General features: G+C 34.6%; 1 protein-coding gene across 3 annotated transcripts in view; it reads right to left on the bottom strand.

Annotated features, from left to right (window-relative positions):
- The window catches only part of PRR16 (proline rich 16), a 269,867-nt gene that overhangs the window by 136,198 nt on the left and 115,200 nt on the right, over nucleotides 1-18,469 (bottom strand). The window contains exon 2 of one of the 3 annotated variants that reach the window (XM_004320891.3): nucleotides 14,916-15,013. The exons of the other annotated variants lie outside the window; for them this stretch is intronic. Within the exon in view, the coding sequence (XP_004320939.2) occupies nucleotides 14,916-14,927 (12 nt within the window). The 5' untranslated portion in view covers nucleotides 14,928-15,013. The remainder of the gene's footprint in view (nucleotides 1-14,915; nucleotides 15,014-18,469) is intronic. 3 annotated transcript variants of the gene reach the window in all.

Below are 18,469 nucleotides of genomic sequence, written 5' to 3'. Positions count from 1 at the left end.
CCATATGGTATCAGATACATTAATGTCATCAATGTAAACATCCTTGGAGTATTTACAGGTCACAGGTTTAATTCAGTCACTGATTTAAAATGATAATGAGAATATTTTAAGGTAAGAAATGCTACCATCATTTCGGGGCTTTGGATTTTGAGCATATGAAAGCATTTCTATATAATTTTTCACTCATCTTAGTCTAGTCAGTTAACCTACGGAAGAAAATAGAATATTATATATATTGATACGTTATAATAGGAAGCAAAATGTTCTTCCTATTCATTAGAAGTTTATTTCCATTTTTATAATCTTCTTAATATAAAACTGATTATAATTAAGCTTTGTTTCTTTCCTAACAATGCTATGATTGAAACAAAGTACTATAACTATAGTAACCAAAAAATTTAAGTAATATTAAAATAATAAAAATAAATTAATTGAATCCAAAATCAATTAAATATCTTACATTGGTTAATAGGTAATCATTATGTATAAAATGGCTAAGCACCAAAAAATAAGGTACTTACTCATGGTAAATGTCATTTGTTTGCTTGTTCTTAGTTAGTGGAAAGCACAAATGCTGAATTAACTCACTAGATACCGAAGTTTGAAATGAAATCTGTTATTTTCCAATAATAACAAAGTAAGAGGTATAATGATTTCAGAACTCCTTGAACTTAACTGCATTAATAAGATCTTGGCTTCAATGCTATGAAACACATGCCTCAGCTCCTCTGAAATAACATCTTTCATTAGGATTGAAGCATTTGCCACTGATCAAGTAGTCCATTATATGGGGGTCTTTATTATATACTGAATAGCAAGAGAGTTAGCCCCATTTCTTCCTAATCAGATAGAGATAGAAAGATAGACAGATAGAGGTAGAGATATTTCTAACTATTACACCATAGGCTCTGTATACTTTGGGGTTTATGTGTTGGGATGTGTGTATTAGAATGTGTGTGTCTGTTGGTGTGTGTGTATACTAGGTTGCACGTGTGTGTGCGTGTGTGTGTGCGTGTTTATGGGAAGCAAGAGACAGTTCAGAATTGTAGTTCACAGCTAGATTGCGGAGTCAGACTGCAGATGACCTGGTTGCTAATCCTAGCTTCACTACCTCCTAGGTACATAACTTTGAGAAGGAGCTTAACCTCTCAGCAAGCCTTGCCTCTAAATGGGATTTTAAGAGAATTTCATGGACTTGTTAGAATTAAATGAGTAAATAAATGGGAAGTCTTGGAACAGTGCCTGGTTCACAGTGTTATTACTTATGGATGACCATTATTGAAATTCTTCTAACCTCTATGTGTCATGAATTTTCCTAAAAAATATTGGGTCAAATACATTGTTTAGACAGCTTTTGCATACACATATGTTTGAAAATATCACATTGCTAATAACTTCATGAATGACTTTGGTAAAATAACCTGTCTGTGATGCCATTCCTATATTTTAAAAAGGGTTACTGTGATGCCTGCCAACATTGGAGGAGGAGTTCAAGAAGAATTAATGAATCAGGCTAAAATTTCTAACAAAGAGGATGACATAATATTGATGACAAAGAGGATGACATATTACGGAATCTCAGGTTTTTTTTTTTTTTTTTTTTTGCTTTTATGTGTTACTTTACATGCATTTCAAAGCAAACCAACAACAAAACTGCTAAATCAGGGTTCCTTTTGAGAGAGGTCTTTTTAAAAAGTGTGTGGGAGAGAGTTGAAAGCAGTAAAACATATACGATGACATAAAGACAGAGGAAATAGATTCATCTAATAAGAAAAAAAAAGCCAGAAAAAAAGCAATACTCAAATGGTAAATTACTTTCCTTTCAATCTATTTCTTTTCATGCTCTGTAGAAAAGGAGTATTCCAGACTTCTATTATGTATGTACATATAAAATTAGGGCTCTTAAGTTTGCCCCAGAATCATCCATTTTAAAATATCAGCTCTTATTTTACTATGGTGATATATAAAGATGAGGTTGTGTCTATTTGCAGTCCAGTAAATTCCCTCTGAAAGTTTATATTTTAAATAAATCTTCATCATCCCTTATTCTATTATCATTTGCTCCTTTATGATGAGTCAAGTCCCAACATTAAAAAGCTGTTTATTTGTGGGTGAACACTTAACATTACTGAAAACATAAACAACTGAGGGATATGGGAGACTTCTCTTTCTCACAATATACCAGACTAGATGGATTAGAAAACCTGAAACTTCTCATGTGGTACATATATATAATGGAATATTACTCAGTCATAAAAAGGAACAAAATTGGGTCATTTGCAGAGACATGGATGGACCTAGAGACTGTCATACAGGGTGAAGTAAGTCAGAAAAACAAAAACAAATATCATATATTAACACATGCATGTGGAATCTAGAAAAATGGTACAGATGAACCGGTTTGCAAGGCAGAAATAGAGACACAGATGTAGAGAACAAACGTATGGACACCAACGGGGGAAGGTTGGGGAGGGAGGGCGGGGGTGGTGGTGGGATGAATTGGGAGATTTGGATTGACATGTATACACTAATATGTATAAAATGGATGACTAATAAGGACCTGCTGTATAAAAAAATAAAATTAAATTAAAAAAAAAAAGAAAACCTGACACTTCTCTAAAACGCATATTTAGACTTGCTCAAAAAGAAAAGGAACCAACCAGGTGCCAGAAACAGAAATGTAAGCCAATGAGCTGGTACAGAAACAAACCTTGCGCAAGGTGACTGTCTGCGTAACCAAGGGGTTTGGGGCTTGGCACTCTCATGGACCACAGATAATGGGGTAGCAACACCTGCATCAAAGCAGGATGCTAGAAGAGCTGTATCTCTGTGAAGGGGCAGGCAAGAAAAAACAAACATACCTACTGAAACTAGAAGACAAGGACATTTTCCCAAACCACTGGTGAAGGGAAACAAAGTGGTTTTCTTTGATAACTTTTAAAAAAACTTTACCTGGGTTTGGGATTCAAATTTATAGAATCTGCACAAAATGACCATCCCAGTCCAGGGAATTATAAATGCCTATCTAGCAGTGAGCTAGTCATAGCACAGAAGCATCTGGAAAAAATAGAGGCCAGAAGATCTTAGGAGATTTCAAAGATTTAGATGAACTTATGATCAAATATGACAAAATGTGTAAGGAAACATACCACTATAACTGAGTGTTACACAGAGAACAGACAGCAGGATTAGAAACCCAAGCAGTTAATATAATAACAAAAGATAAACTGTGAAATAAGCACGTCTAAAGTGACTAAAAGCATAAAAAATAAACATAGAATAAGATACTGTATATAAATGCAAATAAGTTTATAAGCAAATTAAACATCAAATTAAACAGTTAATGAGGAAAACCAGAGAAAATACATGAGGAAATAAAACAGAAAAATGTAAACATTGTTAAAATATTAAAAAGTTAAGAGATGTAGATGACAGAATAAGAAGGAACATTTAATAAAAGTTCTGAGACAGAGAGGGAGGGAGGGAAGGAGACAGGAAGAATGAAAATAAGGAAAATGAGAATAAGTTAGTATTTAAAGAAAGAATGGCTGAGAATTTTCCAGAATTGACAAAAAACATGAATCCTCTGATAGAAGGGGAAAATGAGATGTGAGTGTGATTTGAAAATAAAATGCAAATCTGTGGTCATCATAATGAAATGGCCAATGACCAAAGAACATAGAAGATCTTGAAAGCAAACAGAGAGAAAAAATAGATTAACTGCTAAAGAATCTAGGTTATGATGACAGCTGATTTCAGACTTTTCAAATGCAACAGGAGAAACAAGAAGATAATGGATTAATATTATTAAAAGACTGAGTGGAAAGAACTATTTTCCTAGAATCCTATGGCCAGTAAATGATCTAACATGAAGGAAAAAACAAATATTTTTCAAAATGAAAATAACCAGCGTCTTCTACTAGTTGTTCTTAACTAAAGAACTAAAGGACATGTTTTAGGACTATGGAAACTGACCCAGAAAGGATTGAGAAGAAATGGTAAGCAAAGATATTGGGAAGCATCAGAAAATATAAGTAAGCGTTGCAAGTATAACAGAATAGCTATACTAATGACCTCTTTAGGGCATATAAACCAAGATGAATGTAAAATATTGAACAATAGAGTAGTGAGCAGAATTAAAACATTCTAAGACCCTTTTGTTGGTCAAGAAGGTTGTAGAAACCCTTCTAGGTATGTTAAATTTGCATTTTAGAAATGCGTACTTGCAGAAATCAAGCATGCATGTTAAAAAGTAAATGCAGTCTCTAAAGAGCAAGAAAAATAGTGTGCATTTCAAACAAGTTGAGGGAATTCAACAATGAAAATCAGACGTTCCTTCCTTTAAGATGCTTACTGTTGGTTGGAAAGACACAGATACCATTTCACACAAGAAAGGATAAAAATCTGTTTTATTCTAGAGAAAAACAATCTCTTTTGCCTATATTTTAAGTCCTTTCCCCCTTACAGCCTTAGGCGGGTAAAGAGTTCCAATAAACTTACATGTTTCCTAGACTTTAAAAGGCATAAGTGCTGGGCTTTGCCAAAAACACATAACAGAAACAGAATCCATTATTCAACATATGTGCAGAGAGTTTTAACAAGTGTCTGCAAACTTGCCAATACATGTGCTTTACATTAAGTCCACCACACTCAGTCTCACTTATATCTAAAAAACAACCATCTTAAAAGCAAAATAAAGGTAACCAGAGAAATGTTTACATGGTTCCCATGCATAGCGTTTTCTGAAAAAGATACCCATCTTTGTTCCCTTGATGTCAGCACATCAGTTTCTGAAGGTGAAAAAACATGAAGTGAAAACAGGAGGACTGCAAACAAAAAACAAATCATCCAGGCTTCACGTTCAGCCTTCCAGGGAACAATCCATCTTCATGTGTAAGGAACATAAATACACAAGAAGATAACAGAACAACTGAAGAAATGATTATATGTCACATTGCTGTTAAAAGAGGACATATACCCAGCAGAATCAGGACAACAGAAAGGTGATATAATTAAGAAATATAATTTTACTAAGAATAGATCAAGAGATATTGTTTGAAATAACAACAAAAACCACTAACAGTTTTTTTTTTAATTTCTTTTAAGAGAGGGACTAAAAAGGAAGAGAATAGATTTGTGAGCTTCTGACAAATCTATGTTTAACAGTAAGTTGTTGAGTCCATAAGAAATGGACTGAGATCTAAGGCTTTTAAGTAACAGGAAATGTGCCAGTCAGAATATTCCTGGGGAGGAATAACTTGGAGGTACATCAGAGCCCAATTCTACCTTTTGTAAAAGCAGCAGTGTGTCTCTCTTCTTTTGTTTCGATGTATGACAAGCCAGCACAACAGTTAAATAATCTTTAACACTTCCCTAATTTTTCCACAAAGCTTGAAGTCTGGGAATGAAAAATGATGCTCTCAGGAACATTATTTTTAAATGGGTATTGTGATGGGTGATCATACTTTCTCCAACTGCTCATTATAAGATGCCTGATAATGCACACCAAAGACTACTATAATGTATTAGTTACAAGTCATATTTTAAACCTGTTATTATTTGCAGTCCCAACTTACTACATGATGTTAAGAGAATCTTACAAGATGATAGTAATGAAACTGCTTAGGAACCCAGCTATGATATCTACTATGGATCTACAAAATTCATCAATCAACACTTATTAAATATCTATTGCAAACAAGGAGTGCAGAGTATTAGAATCATATAGGGATCATGTGCTCAGGAAAACTGAGTACTAGGCCCATATCAGACACATAAAAGGTACCTGACTTGGGCTTAATCCCTTTATGTCTCTGTTGCCTTATTTGCAAAATGGGGGAAATAATAAGTGAATGACTTGTATACCTCATAAAGTAGAGATAAGTAAAAATCTAAGGATAGAAAATAATGAAATTGGGCTGTTGACTATAAAGCAGTATATTAATTACCTGTCCAGGATGCAGGTAGCCAGTTTCCTCTACCTGTGCTGACATTCCTCTATACATGAATCTAATACCATGATGCAACTTGCATTTAGGCATTTTCATTTGAAGAGACAAGCTTTAAATGAAGTATAGAAACCTAATTTATTTCCAAAGTCAGACACTCGGTTTACTACATTAAAGGGAAATTATGTCTGTACAGAATTCTAAACACTTCCTATTTTATTGCCAATTTATTTTTATGCTAAAGGTAAAAAATGAATTTTTATCTTTCATTCATTAAATTATGGAGGGAGAGCAGATAAATGTAAAAATTACAATGGATTATAAACTTTTGAACTTGATTTTCAGTCTGCTTTACCTTCATCACTAAACTACGGTCCAAGACACTAAATCCCTGGGCCATGATCCAGTTTGTCTCTTCTTAACAGCTTTACTAAGGAATAATTTGCATAAGATAAAATTCACCCATTTAAGTGTAGAATTCTTTTTTAGTAAATGATTTTTAGTAAATTTACAGATATGTACAATCATTGCCATAATCCAGCTTTAACATTTCCATCACCCCAAAAAGACCTCTCATGTTCCTTTGCAGTCAACCCCTATCATAATCTTTAGTCACAGGACCCCAACACCCTACTTTCCAGCTCTGTCAAGTTGCTTTTTCTTTTTTCAATTAATTTTTATTGGAATAAAGTTGATTTACAGTGTTGTGTTAGTTTGTCAATTTGCTTTTTATGGACATTTCATATAAATAAAGTCATACACTGTGTGGTCCTTCCTATCTGCCTTCCTTTATTTAGCATACTGTTTTTGAGGTTCATGCTTGTTGTAGTATGTATCAGTAGTTGATTACTTTTTATTGCTGAATAATATTCTATTACATGAATAGTTTATGTTTTATCTAATAATCGGTCGATGAACATTTGAATTGTTTCCAGTTTTGGGCTAATGCTGCTGTGGACACCATAGTCCAGTTTCAGTATGTAGTGCTTACTCAGCCTTGGGGAAATTGGTACGCAGATACACAAACCTTAAATTTAGACTTTCCAGGTGCTCCGTTGTTCTAAAGTTTCCACATGAAGAGAGAACAGAATTGTAAAGTGTTTAAGAGCACAGATTCTGGAGTTCTGGAGTTGGGTTCCTTGGGTTTGCAAGCCAATTTGAAATCGTACATTCTAAGTAAGGCAAGTCATTCACTAACTTCCTTGGTTTCCTTCAGTAACCTTGGTTTCCTTTAGTAACTGTAGAATGGGGATAATGACAATGGCTCCTTTATAAGTTTAAAGTGAGGGTAAGAGGATGCAAAACACACTTAGCAAAGTGCTTACTAGATGTTAACTGTGCACCAAATCATCATTAAATAATTTTTTAACAGATTAGTAATGCTATTAACATAAAATATTTAGAAGATTTCTGAATCTATTTTCCAACTAAGAGGTACAAGTCTTATTCTTGCTTAATATAGTTTAATTATCAAACACCATGAGTTTTTATATGGAGGGTAGCAAAATACCTCTTTTTCTGTCTGGCCATAACCACATAGTCATTGACTGGGGAATAGTCTCTAATAACCTCTTGCTTCTAGATAGAGAACATCACTGGATTCAAAGTGGCAGAATTAGATTTTTACCATAGAAAAACCATTCTTCATGCTATCACATCCTCTTGAATGTGACACATGATAGACACATGAGAAGAAAGGGAATAAAAAATAAATAGAAAAGCAATTAAATGGCTTCTATAGCTTAATTTAATTATTTAACAATATATAGTGCATATTATGGGCCAGGAAGAGTTCTGAACTATTTAAAAATAGTAATGAATTTAATCTTCATAACAACCCTATGAAATAATCTATTAATTATCCTCAATTTCAGTTGAGATAACAAGGCACAGAGAGGTTGAGTAGTTCGACCAAGGTCACACAGCTAGAAAGTACAAAGCTGAGCTTCAAACCAGGCAACCTAGCTCCAGCGTTTAGTTCATGCCACTATGCTTTGTTACCTCTCTTAGTAGAAGACAGAACATCTGACTAAAGTGGACAGGTTCCCAGAAAAGACAACCAGAAGCACAATCAGTTTTGTTCTGCACACAGACCCATTTCCTTTAATCATATTATTTGACTTACTTTAAGTCACAGGGAAATGCTTCTTTCAAAGATGTGTAAAACAAGGAAGGTATAAATTAAAACTCACTTTCGGTTTCATTTTAAACTCCCTTGCCCATTTTATGTAAATGTAAAACACTAAAAAGTCAAGTTTTTCAAGTTCATACATGAGGTTCTTTAAATGCCTGAAAGGATCCCTAAGCTAACCATATGAACGTACTCTGTAATCAATCACTCTATCTGTGAATTGATAGAGTAATAGACCCTCTGTGGAAAACATTCTCAATTTTTAAAAAATTTTGTGTAATTTATATTGTTCGTAGAAGATCATAGTCCATATCAATATCTTCAACTTTTTAATTATTCAAACATTAGGTACGTACTTATAAAGGATAAAAGCTTCATAGAAGTGAAATGCAGCTCTACATTAATATTTTAAAGGCTTTGAAAAGTTCTGATGTATATAAACCTGACTAAATTTGTTTAATGCAGCACTCAAACTATTAAAATAATGGAGTCTACTTTTCCCCTATATAACACCATTTTACCTATATTGGAAAATAGCACTAAAAAGTGCTCTAGACATCTAAGCAATTCATAACCTATTAATGTAATTATTTCTTATTCTTCTGATGAAAACTTATTCCAATACAGTCTTTGAGGTCTGAGTTATGAGAAAGATGACAATAATATATGATAGCATGAGTAAGTGTAAAGATGATAAAAAATAGAGTAACATTCATTAACATTATTACGGGCTTATCACACTGCAGACATTGTGTTCTACATGTTTCATCTCACCTAATGCTCAAAACAATTCCAAAAGGCGAGTATTCATTCATTAATTCTCATTTTACAAAAGAAGAACTTAGTAACATGCCAGAGCACACACTTATTAAGAGATGAAGCTGGGCTTCAAATTCAGGCATTCCAAACTCAGAATTCATATTTCAACAATTACACTTAACTGCCTTCCACTGTGTCCCAGGCAATCATTTCACTTACACGTGTAGAATCCCTATTACTAGGAATAAACTAGGAAATAAACATTACATAAGACTACCAAGGAAAATCTAGGAAACAGCAGGTATGGTTTATTCATCACAATGTGTTTATGTTGACTCTTGATACTTTTGTTATTATAAAACCTTTCCACGTTTGTATCTCTCTTCTTCTCTTTAGTAAGGAGTCTAATTTTTAGAACTTTTTTCCTTCTTCCCTGTCCTAAAACAACTGCAGTGACAGCATATTTTCAAATAGTGATATATTCTGTAAATAGTTGAAAATAATAAAATGTCTCTGCAGTCAAAGCTCTAGTTTATATTACCTTTCTTTTTTCTTTGGAAGGACCATTCATACATTAATACTAATTCCAAGATATAAAATGTGTTGTGCTTGTGAGTGAACAGTACGTGGTTTTTTTTTGTTTGTTTGTTTTCTCCCTATTGCATACTTTTCGAAGTGCTAACATTAAGCTTCTATAAATCAAATTCTATTTTAACATATGGCCTTTTAAATGGCAAAAAGGAAATCATGAAAAAAGCACTAGATTTAAAGACTGCAAAAAGTTGCTAAAATATGGAATGCCACCTTCTAAGAAATGCACATTTTTCACGCTTTGTTCTCAGAAGACAGTATCAAAGTAGTGAGTAAGACATTTCTTCAGCTCACTGTAGTTTCTTTATTTATTGGTAACCTCTTTAAAGCATCTGAGGATGTAAAAAGAAGAATGAATGGATCTGCAGAGATATTTTTTTTTCTTTCACTACATATCAATACTTATCGTGCCATGACTTTTCTAGATGTTGAGTAATGAAAAGGGCAGATGAGGCCACTGCCCTTAAGGAAGTTACATTTGACAGGCAGGAACAGTAAACAAATAAGAAAGCAAGATATCACAGAGTGGTGAGTGCTGTGAAGAAAACAACAGACAGCACTATGAAAGACAGTGGTATGTCAGGAGCGTAAGTGCATGAGAAGGACTTAGAGGCACACACAGGGACAGCCAGAGCCCAGGCTGGGTGGTCAGCAAAAGTACTTCTGAAAAAGGTAACACAGGAACTGACACCAAAAAGAAGAGAAAGAGCCAGCTACGTACATGCTAATTGCAAAGGCTCAGAAGAAGAAATGTGTTTGGGAAGCCCAAGGAACCCAAAGAATAGCTTGCGTGGGAGAGTGCCAGGCAGGGGCACTGGAGACCAGTAGGAGATGAGTGCTGGGGTTAGAAGAGATTACAGTGCATGGATCACGAGGTAAAGAGACTGAAGGAGCTCTAGTAGCAATGAGGAGCTGCTAAAGTTTTCCATGTGAGATGACACTGAACCTTTCACATTTCAAAAATCTGACTTTTGCTGCTCTGAGGAAAATGGATTATAGGAGGGCAAGGGAAGAAGCAGAATCTGGTCAGAAATTTGTGTAAAGGCAGTCTAATTAACCTAAATATCCATCGATGGATGAATGGATAAACAAGATGTAGATATACACAATGGAATGTTACTCAGCCATAAAAAAATAATAATATCATTTGCAGCAACATGGATGGACCTAGAGATTGTCATACTGAGTGAAGTTAAGTCAGACAAAGACAAATACCATATGATATCGCTTATATGTGGAATCTAAAAAAATGGTACAAATGAACTTATTTACAAAACAGAAATAGAATCACGGATGTAGAAAACAAAGTTATGGTTACCAAGGGGGAGGGGAGGAGGGGTAAATTAGGAGATTGGGATTGATATATACACACTACTATATAGAAAATAGATAACTAATAAGGATCTACAAGTGGGGAACTCTACTCAATACTCTGTAATGGCCTATATGGGAACAGAATCCAAAAAAAGAGCAGATATATGTATATGTATAAGTGATTCACTGCGCTGTACAGCAGAAACTAACACAACACTGTAAATCAACTCTACTCCAATAAAAATTAATTAAAAGAGTAAAAGATGAGGGTAGCTTAGATGGGCACAGTGGAGATGGTGAAAAGAAGGATTTAAAATGTATTTTGGAGGCATCTTTGACAAAACTTTCTGAAAGACTGGACGTGAGGGGTGAATGAAAGGGAGGAAACAAAAATGATGCCAAGAGTTTTGGCGCAGGCAACTGGTTAGATGATGGAGGAAGTTATGACATAGAAGAAACTAAACAAGAAATTTCTGGGTCTGAGTATTGATTCTTAAGTTTTGCTTTTGATATCTGAAATGGCAATTAAACATCCAATGAAGATGATGAGTGGGTTCAGGGAAAAGTTTAGGGCAGGAGATAAAAACTTGGGAGTCACTCACATATACTTGGTGTTTAAAGCTATGGGACTAGATGAAATCAGCATGGGAGTCGGGGGTGGGGAGGGAGAGGACAAGGAAGGGAGGGTGGGAGGGAGACAGAGAGAGAGAGCAAGTGAGCATGGGTGTATGCACAAGTACTCAGACTAAATATCTGGGCTACTTTTAGATGCTGAGGAAGCAAGAAGCATGCAGCAAAAAAACACTAAGGAGAGGTAGTCAATGAGGTAGAGGGGAAATGTAAATTCACCTGTTGCATGAACAGAACCTTCACAGATAACATTCTAACAACCATAACCAAAAAGTGCTCTCTGGCAGTTTTCACCTACAGCACTGCTATTGTACCAAGTTCGCTGACCTACATCATAGGACTACTTGTTTGCCGGTTAAGGTTGGATGTAAACAATACTGCCCTAGAATAATTTCCACAGTGTTTTGATTTAACAACGAAATTAAGGAACCCCATCTCACAAGCACACTTCCCCTCAGGTTATCAATCACTGCACTTATCTGGGGGAGAACTGCAACAGAACCATGAACCTGACCTTCCTATTTCACCATTGCGCCCGCTGGCCTTGCTGTCACTGTGCTCCATAATTCTTCGCGGTTATCATATTCAAGGTCATTTTGGGGACAAATAAATTTAAGATAAATTTCATTCCGTGTTTTCTTCTGGATTTGCACAATCTTGCAAAAGTTCTCATAGGTATTTCTCCTATTCTTTTCATTTCACCAACTAAATCAGTAGACTTTGCCATGGCTTGCCAATTCACTGTTCATTCCTTCTACAGAAATTCCAATGACTATTAATACTTATTTCAGTTTTTGAGTCACATTAAGTTTAGCTTCTTTCTACTGTCACTATTCATCCTTATTTCATAAACTCAATTCATTACTTTGTATGCTCTCTCTGATTTACCTCCAACTCACTTGTCTTATCTTGTTTATTTTTTTAACTTTTCTGCTACATTCTGAACATATCAAGGGCAGAACTGTGTCTTACTAATCTTCACATCTCTTATTTCTAGCATGGTGCCCGGTACAAAATGCATGAGCAATTAAGTGCTGAATGAATGAATTAATTAAATAATCTACTAGATTAGTTCAAATTTTTCTTTTTTTAGTTTGACAAAAATGATAAAGATATAAAAAGACCGCTTTATTATATTTTAAATTAGACCCTTAGGAGAAATTTTCCTATTGCTGAGATTCACCGGTCCCCCAAATTTTCCTACCTCCCTTTTATTTGGATATGTAATTTTCATTAGTATGCTAACATAATAACAAGTTATTTTGAGTGACAACTGCTATTCAATTGACCTATGATATATATATATATATTTTTAATTCTCAGGAACTACGAGTGTGGTTAAACTCAACAGCAACATTAAATGTTGGATTTTCTCTTTTGCTCAACGTAGCAAAAGTTCTTATATTTTAAAATCTGAAGCACCTGCAATTATTATGGAAAGACACTGCAAATCTTATACTACTATTTTTACTAGTCAACTGTCAACTTTGTTGTCAACAGTGTTTGTCAACAGTGAATTTGTTGTCAACAGTGTTTGTCAACAGTGAATTTACCATTTTTAATTAACTAAACTCTGCTGAAGAAATTAAATATTAGAACTGAATATTTTTTCTAGAAACATTATGAGCTTGAGAGGTTCTATCACAGTCTGACAAGTGCACCAGAAGTATAAAGGCTGCAAATGCTTCACTGGAAAGAGACAGATATTGTTTGGATGTAGGTAATCGAGATTTTATTTCAATGAAAAAATGCTGAGCCTACAGTGCTCTGTTTTTTCTGCAAAACTCATGTCAACAGAATACATGAAACTAAATCCTTAATTCTATGGTCCATGTAGTCAGCTGAAGGTCTTGGGTACTCAGATTAAATAAATGACTTGCAAAATATTAACAAGCAAATTAATATTAGAGATAGAATTTGAATTTGAGAAATCTTCATTTCTGGTCTTACATTATTTTCACCACATAATCTGATCTTAGATAAGTCATATAGCTAAATGGTGAATTCATATTACTTATAAAGAAGGAAAGGAAAGTGAAAAAGAAATTATAAGTATTTCTCCATGGCTCAGGCCTATCAATATAGACATAAACAGATTTTTTTAATCTCTTTATCCTGATTTAGTCAACAACTTATCCTTACTTTCCTTTCAGTATATTTTTACATTTACATCATGCTCTATACTTTCTAATTTACTTACGTCTAAAGTAGAATTTGATTAAGAAGACAAGTGTAGCTTAATTCCAAATAACATTTCCTCTTATTTTCCAATTAGGGCATGTAAAGATAAAGACTTAATTCACGGCACAGCTCCTAACTGTTAAAAACAGTATGATTGCTACAATTCCACAAATGAAAATAGTTTACTAAGTACATTATTGAATTCACTGTACACTAATATAGCAAGTTTATTTAATAAGCTCTCAAGTACAAAATCAATACTACTCAGAGGAATTCACTTCAAATAGAGTATTCCCAAATGAATGAGAAAAGTATACAACTGTCTAAAGAAAAACAGTGATTGTAAACATGTCAATAATATCCCCAATATTTGAGTGTCCAGATATCTTTTATTTTTGGTTTTAGACAGAATAAATTCACTCTTCGAATTAAATGGTTGACTGATCACAGCATCTCTCAGATTTATCTAGATGTGGAAAAATTTAGTTTCATATTAACACAAATGATAGAGTCCTATATAGATAGAATCAATGAAATTAAATTATTGCTTCAGAAGCATCAGGGGGCTAATGAGCAATAAACCCATACTCTTTCATACATAGAAAAACACTGAGACCAATGAAACCTTTATTGGAAGCCTTTATGGTGGGAAAACAGACAACTGCAACAAAAGAATGCCTTGATTTTACATGTTTTTACTTTAGGAATACACATCTGTTAAAAGTAATGGTCCTTCTTATGGTCACATATGGTGTAGGCAAGACTATCCCTAAATTATGAATGAGTTTTATGTACCACAAATCAACTTTTCAGAAAAAAATGAGCATTAACTCAATATTTGATTCTTAATAATCATATCATTTATATAATTTTGTTGTTTTTTTAGTGGTGAAACATTACTTCCCTATAGTTAATAAATATAAATTATCAAAATGTCAACTAGTTTTGTTCATAGAAAACATGGATATTTTAACACAAACTCGTTAATTCTGACACCTTGGAAGTTAAATTTTGCAATTTAAAAACACCATAAATGTTCCTTAGAATATTTTTAAAGCCTTACAAACAAAGAAAACATTGCTGAATTTCATATTATTATACGTATTTCCGTTTATGGAATTTAAACGTACAACACAGACTGAAATATGACAATTTATATGGTGATAACTAGTATGTGATTGTTAATCATCTTATTTATGGTCATTATTTAAAAATTTTAATATTCAAAGAGATATAATTATCAATTGTAACTTCTGTGTATATTCCAAATAACAAATTATATAATGGACTTGCATGTGTCTTAGAAATGCAATTACGTGTTGTCTAAATGCCTGTAAACATCATGTCAAAGTAGAGCTGACCTTCTCGGGCATTTCCTGGTGTCCTGTTGTCACTGTCTGCCTGCAGCACTGTTTCCCTGTTTCATCATGTGGGGAGGTGGGAGTAGGTTATGGAGCTTCTGTTAAAAAAATTAGAGAACTTTTAAAAATAGTATATTTACTTTAGACTTTCTAAAACACACTGAACTGAACAGGTGCAGGATATGATGAAGAGGGGGGTGGGGCATTAGTCAGTATGAAGGAATAGGCTGTACTGATGGAGATGGACGCATGAATGGAAGAGAGGAGGAGTTAACATGTAAAGCATGTATATGGAGGAAATGCACGTGAAGGACTACATAACGTGAATGAAAACATAAGAATTGCAGGATAGATAAGTCAATCAATCAAGTCTTCAAGAACTGTCCCTGAGCATCTATTCTTCCTGCGTACAGAATACTAGAGCAAGTCAGTGGGAACTTTCCTGAGATTAACACTTATTCATTAATAAATACTGCTTTAGTATTGCTACCCAGTGTATCATTAACATAGACAAATAAGGACCACCTCTGGGAACAGTAATCAGGAAGAGAAGGGGCAGTCAACCATGTCACAAAAACTGATACAAATACCCCCCAGTAGTGTGGTGGTATACAGTAGCCTCTGGAAATGAGAGCTATCCTCAAATATGTGAAGGGATGCCTTGTCTCAGGAAACATAGGCTTATTGTATGAGGTGTCAGTGGGCTGAACCAACCTCAGAGAAACTACAGTAGGTAATGGGAACGAAAGACTACACTAAATCTGAGTCACAGAGTTGGTTTCAGCAGAGGCAAAGTGATCTCTTGGCAGTGACACTGTCAGGACTCTAAGTAGAGAACAGTGAGTACAGAGCCCCGGGCCTGTGACGTCTAAGTACTGAGCCCATGTCCATGAGAGTCACACTCAGTCTCCAAGTGTGCAGTCCCTCATTCCTGCCTTAAGCCTTTGGTAATATGTTCCCCAAACACTGCAGTTGCTGTACTTGAGACATATTCAAACTAGGCATAATTAAAAGGACAGGAGTTTCAGTCATTCAGTTTGTACAATCATTCACTCATTCTCTCACTACTTATAGAGCCCTATGCTTGGTCAGTACTAGGAATGCTGAGATGAGGGCACACATTTCTCAGCTTCCTCCTGCTTCCTGTGCTACTACTGATTTACTTCATCAGTAAGAACCTTGATAATGTAGTAGAGAAAAAGCAAAATTATACATATGAATAAGCTCAAGGCGTTTAACGTCATCATTCATCCATTCATAATGAATGCCAATTTATGAAATACTCACTGAGCACCAATTATATGCCAGGAGTACTTCTAGTTGCTGGGGGAAAAAAAACCACCCAGAATCCCTACCCACATTTTTATTACATACACACGGATTATAGGAAACATTTTGGTTAATAATGAATTATAAAGTTTGGAAGCAAAACACTAATTTAAAAAACCTAATGAATAGTATTATGCAAGCACTTTTTGTTACTTAATATTGAAAAATTTTACAGTTCAAACATTTAACAAAGTTAACAGTCAAAAATAAGGAGAACAATCAAATGTTCCAACCACATTTCACGTTAAATCTACATGAATACTCCTAATGATGTTGTCAAAAATCAGATTCATAAAGTTATAATGCTGCAGAGGAAAAGCAAAGAAGTGATAAAAATTAGCCTCTCTATATTAACACTTCTGATGGAAATTATGCATCTCTGTTCTGACCTCCTCATCCCGAAATATTTATCCCAAAGAAACACTAAAAAAAAAGAGCCTTAAGGATCTACAGAAAGGAATAGAGATTTTTCCGTTAAACACTACTGTTTCATTCTTCACACCAGGACACTGGAGAATGGTGGTAGAAGTATGGTGGTCCCAGGCAAGGTACTTAACTCCCCTACTTTCTCTTTTTTCTCATCCCTGAAAGGGAGGTAAAAAAAGGTACAGTTGATCCCGGAACAACTGGGAGGTTCGGGGCATCCATCCCCTTGTAGTCAGAAATTCATATAACCTTACAGTTAGAGTGGATATATGTATATGTATAATTGATTCACTTTGCTGTACACCTGAAACTAATACATCATTGCAAATCAACTTTACCCCAATACAAATTTTTTAAAAAAAGAAGAAGAATTCTGAACCAAGCACCTAAGCTTTGTCATTAATCTGGGTCAAATATTCTCCAGGCAGTACAGCAGCAGACCAAGCTGCAATGGTTGGTGCCCATACGCTCTTCCTCACAGCGAAGTACAAGTGCCAAATTCTAAGTGTGCTGCCAGAATTCCTCAGCTTCATAATTGCTACCACTTTTTCCATTTTGACAGTATAGATTCTGTTTTGCTGTTTGGCAGAGACTGTCTGGCTTTGCACACTGGAAAAATCTATTACCAAACCATTCCAGCCATAACTTGTGGCCTTATTCATCAACAAAGCTCTTCTGCCAAATACAAACTGAACAAGTCCTTCCTTCATTCCCCTCATGTATTTCAGACACAGTCTCAGACTAGGCTAAGAGCAAAATGGAAAAGGTTTGAAAATTATCTGGTAAATATTGGAGTAAATCATCAAGTTGTATTTCAACTATCCAGAGTATCATTACCCATTCTAGAAGGAAAATGTCTAAACTTTATACTTGGATCCAGCTATTGGGAAATAACAGAAGATGATCTGAATTTGTTAGAGCAAAGAGTACGAAACCTGAATTTTTGACAAATGTGCATTTACATTTTTGGCCTTCACAGAATTAATCAATATCCACAATCTGTTTTGATAACTCTGCCTGGAGTATTTGCTTATCCTTCCAGCAAGATGCAAAAATGCCCACAGTATAAGAACTGTATGTTGAATAAGTTTTTCACGAATCAGTATGGGTTTTACACTGAGCTTGTCACATTGTCTTGTCTCCCTTATGATCAACATCATACATTTGTATAACGTGTCACATGTAGAGGGTCACAGTCTGGTTATAGAAGAAAAAGATATCTCTGTATGAAACCATCACATTTAACTAGGAATCAAACATACACCCATAATCCACTATCTACAAATATCCATCAGTTCAATCCCTGTGTGAGAGTACTTTGCTAAGGAAAGCTCCATTCAAATTCTAATCAGTATGCAATTGGATGCACTAAAAGTTCCTCCTGGGAAGTGATAAACTCTTACTCATCTTCCTACCACCAGAATCTAAGAATTAAAGGAGATTTGTTTATTTGCTGAACAAACTTAATTAAATCTCACCTCTGAGGCTAAGTGGCAGAGGGTTATTGACTCTCAGTCCAGATTTCTCAAATGAATCATGTGTCTGGATATAAAGACTTAAAATGCAGGGTTCAGTCTCATTTTTAATAGCCATCACCTAAATGACGTATTACTGCCTAAAAGAAAAACTATTTATCAAGTACAGCATATCACTATGCTGTTGGAATTGCACAAAGAACTTAATGGAATTGCACAGAAAAGCCTACAATATAAATATATTTTAAAAGCTGAATTTAATCAAATAATAGATCATACATATAAAGCAATCATATGAATTGAATAAAATATTCAAATTTTGGA

This window comes from Tursiops truncatus, chromosome 3 (assembly GCF_011762595.2).
Source record: "Tursiops truncatus isolate mTurTru1 chromosome 3, mTurTru1.mat.Y, whole genome shotgun sequence".
In the NCBI taxonomy this organism is placed as follows: domain Eukaryota; kingdom Metazoa; phylum Chordata; class Mammalia; order Artiodactyla; family Delphinidae; genus Tursiops; species Tursiops truncatus.
This window is presented reverse-complemented; position numbering and strand designations above follow the sequence as displayed.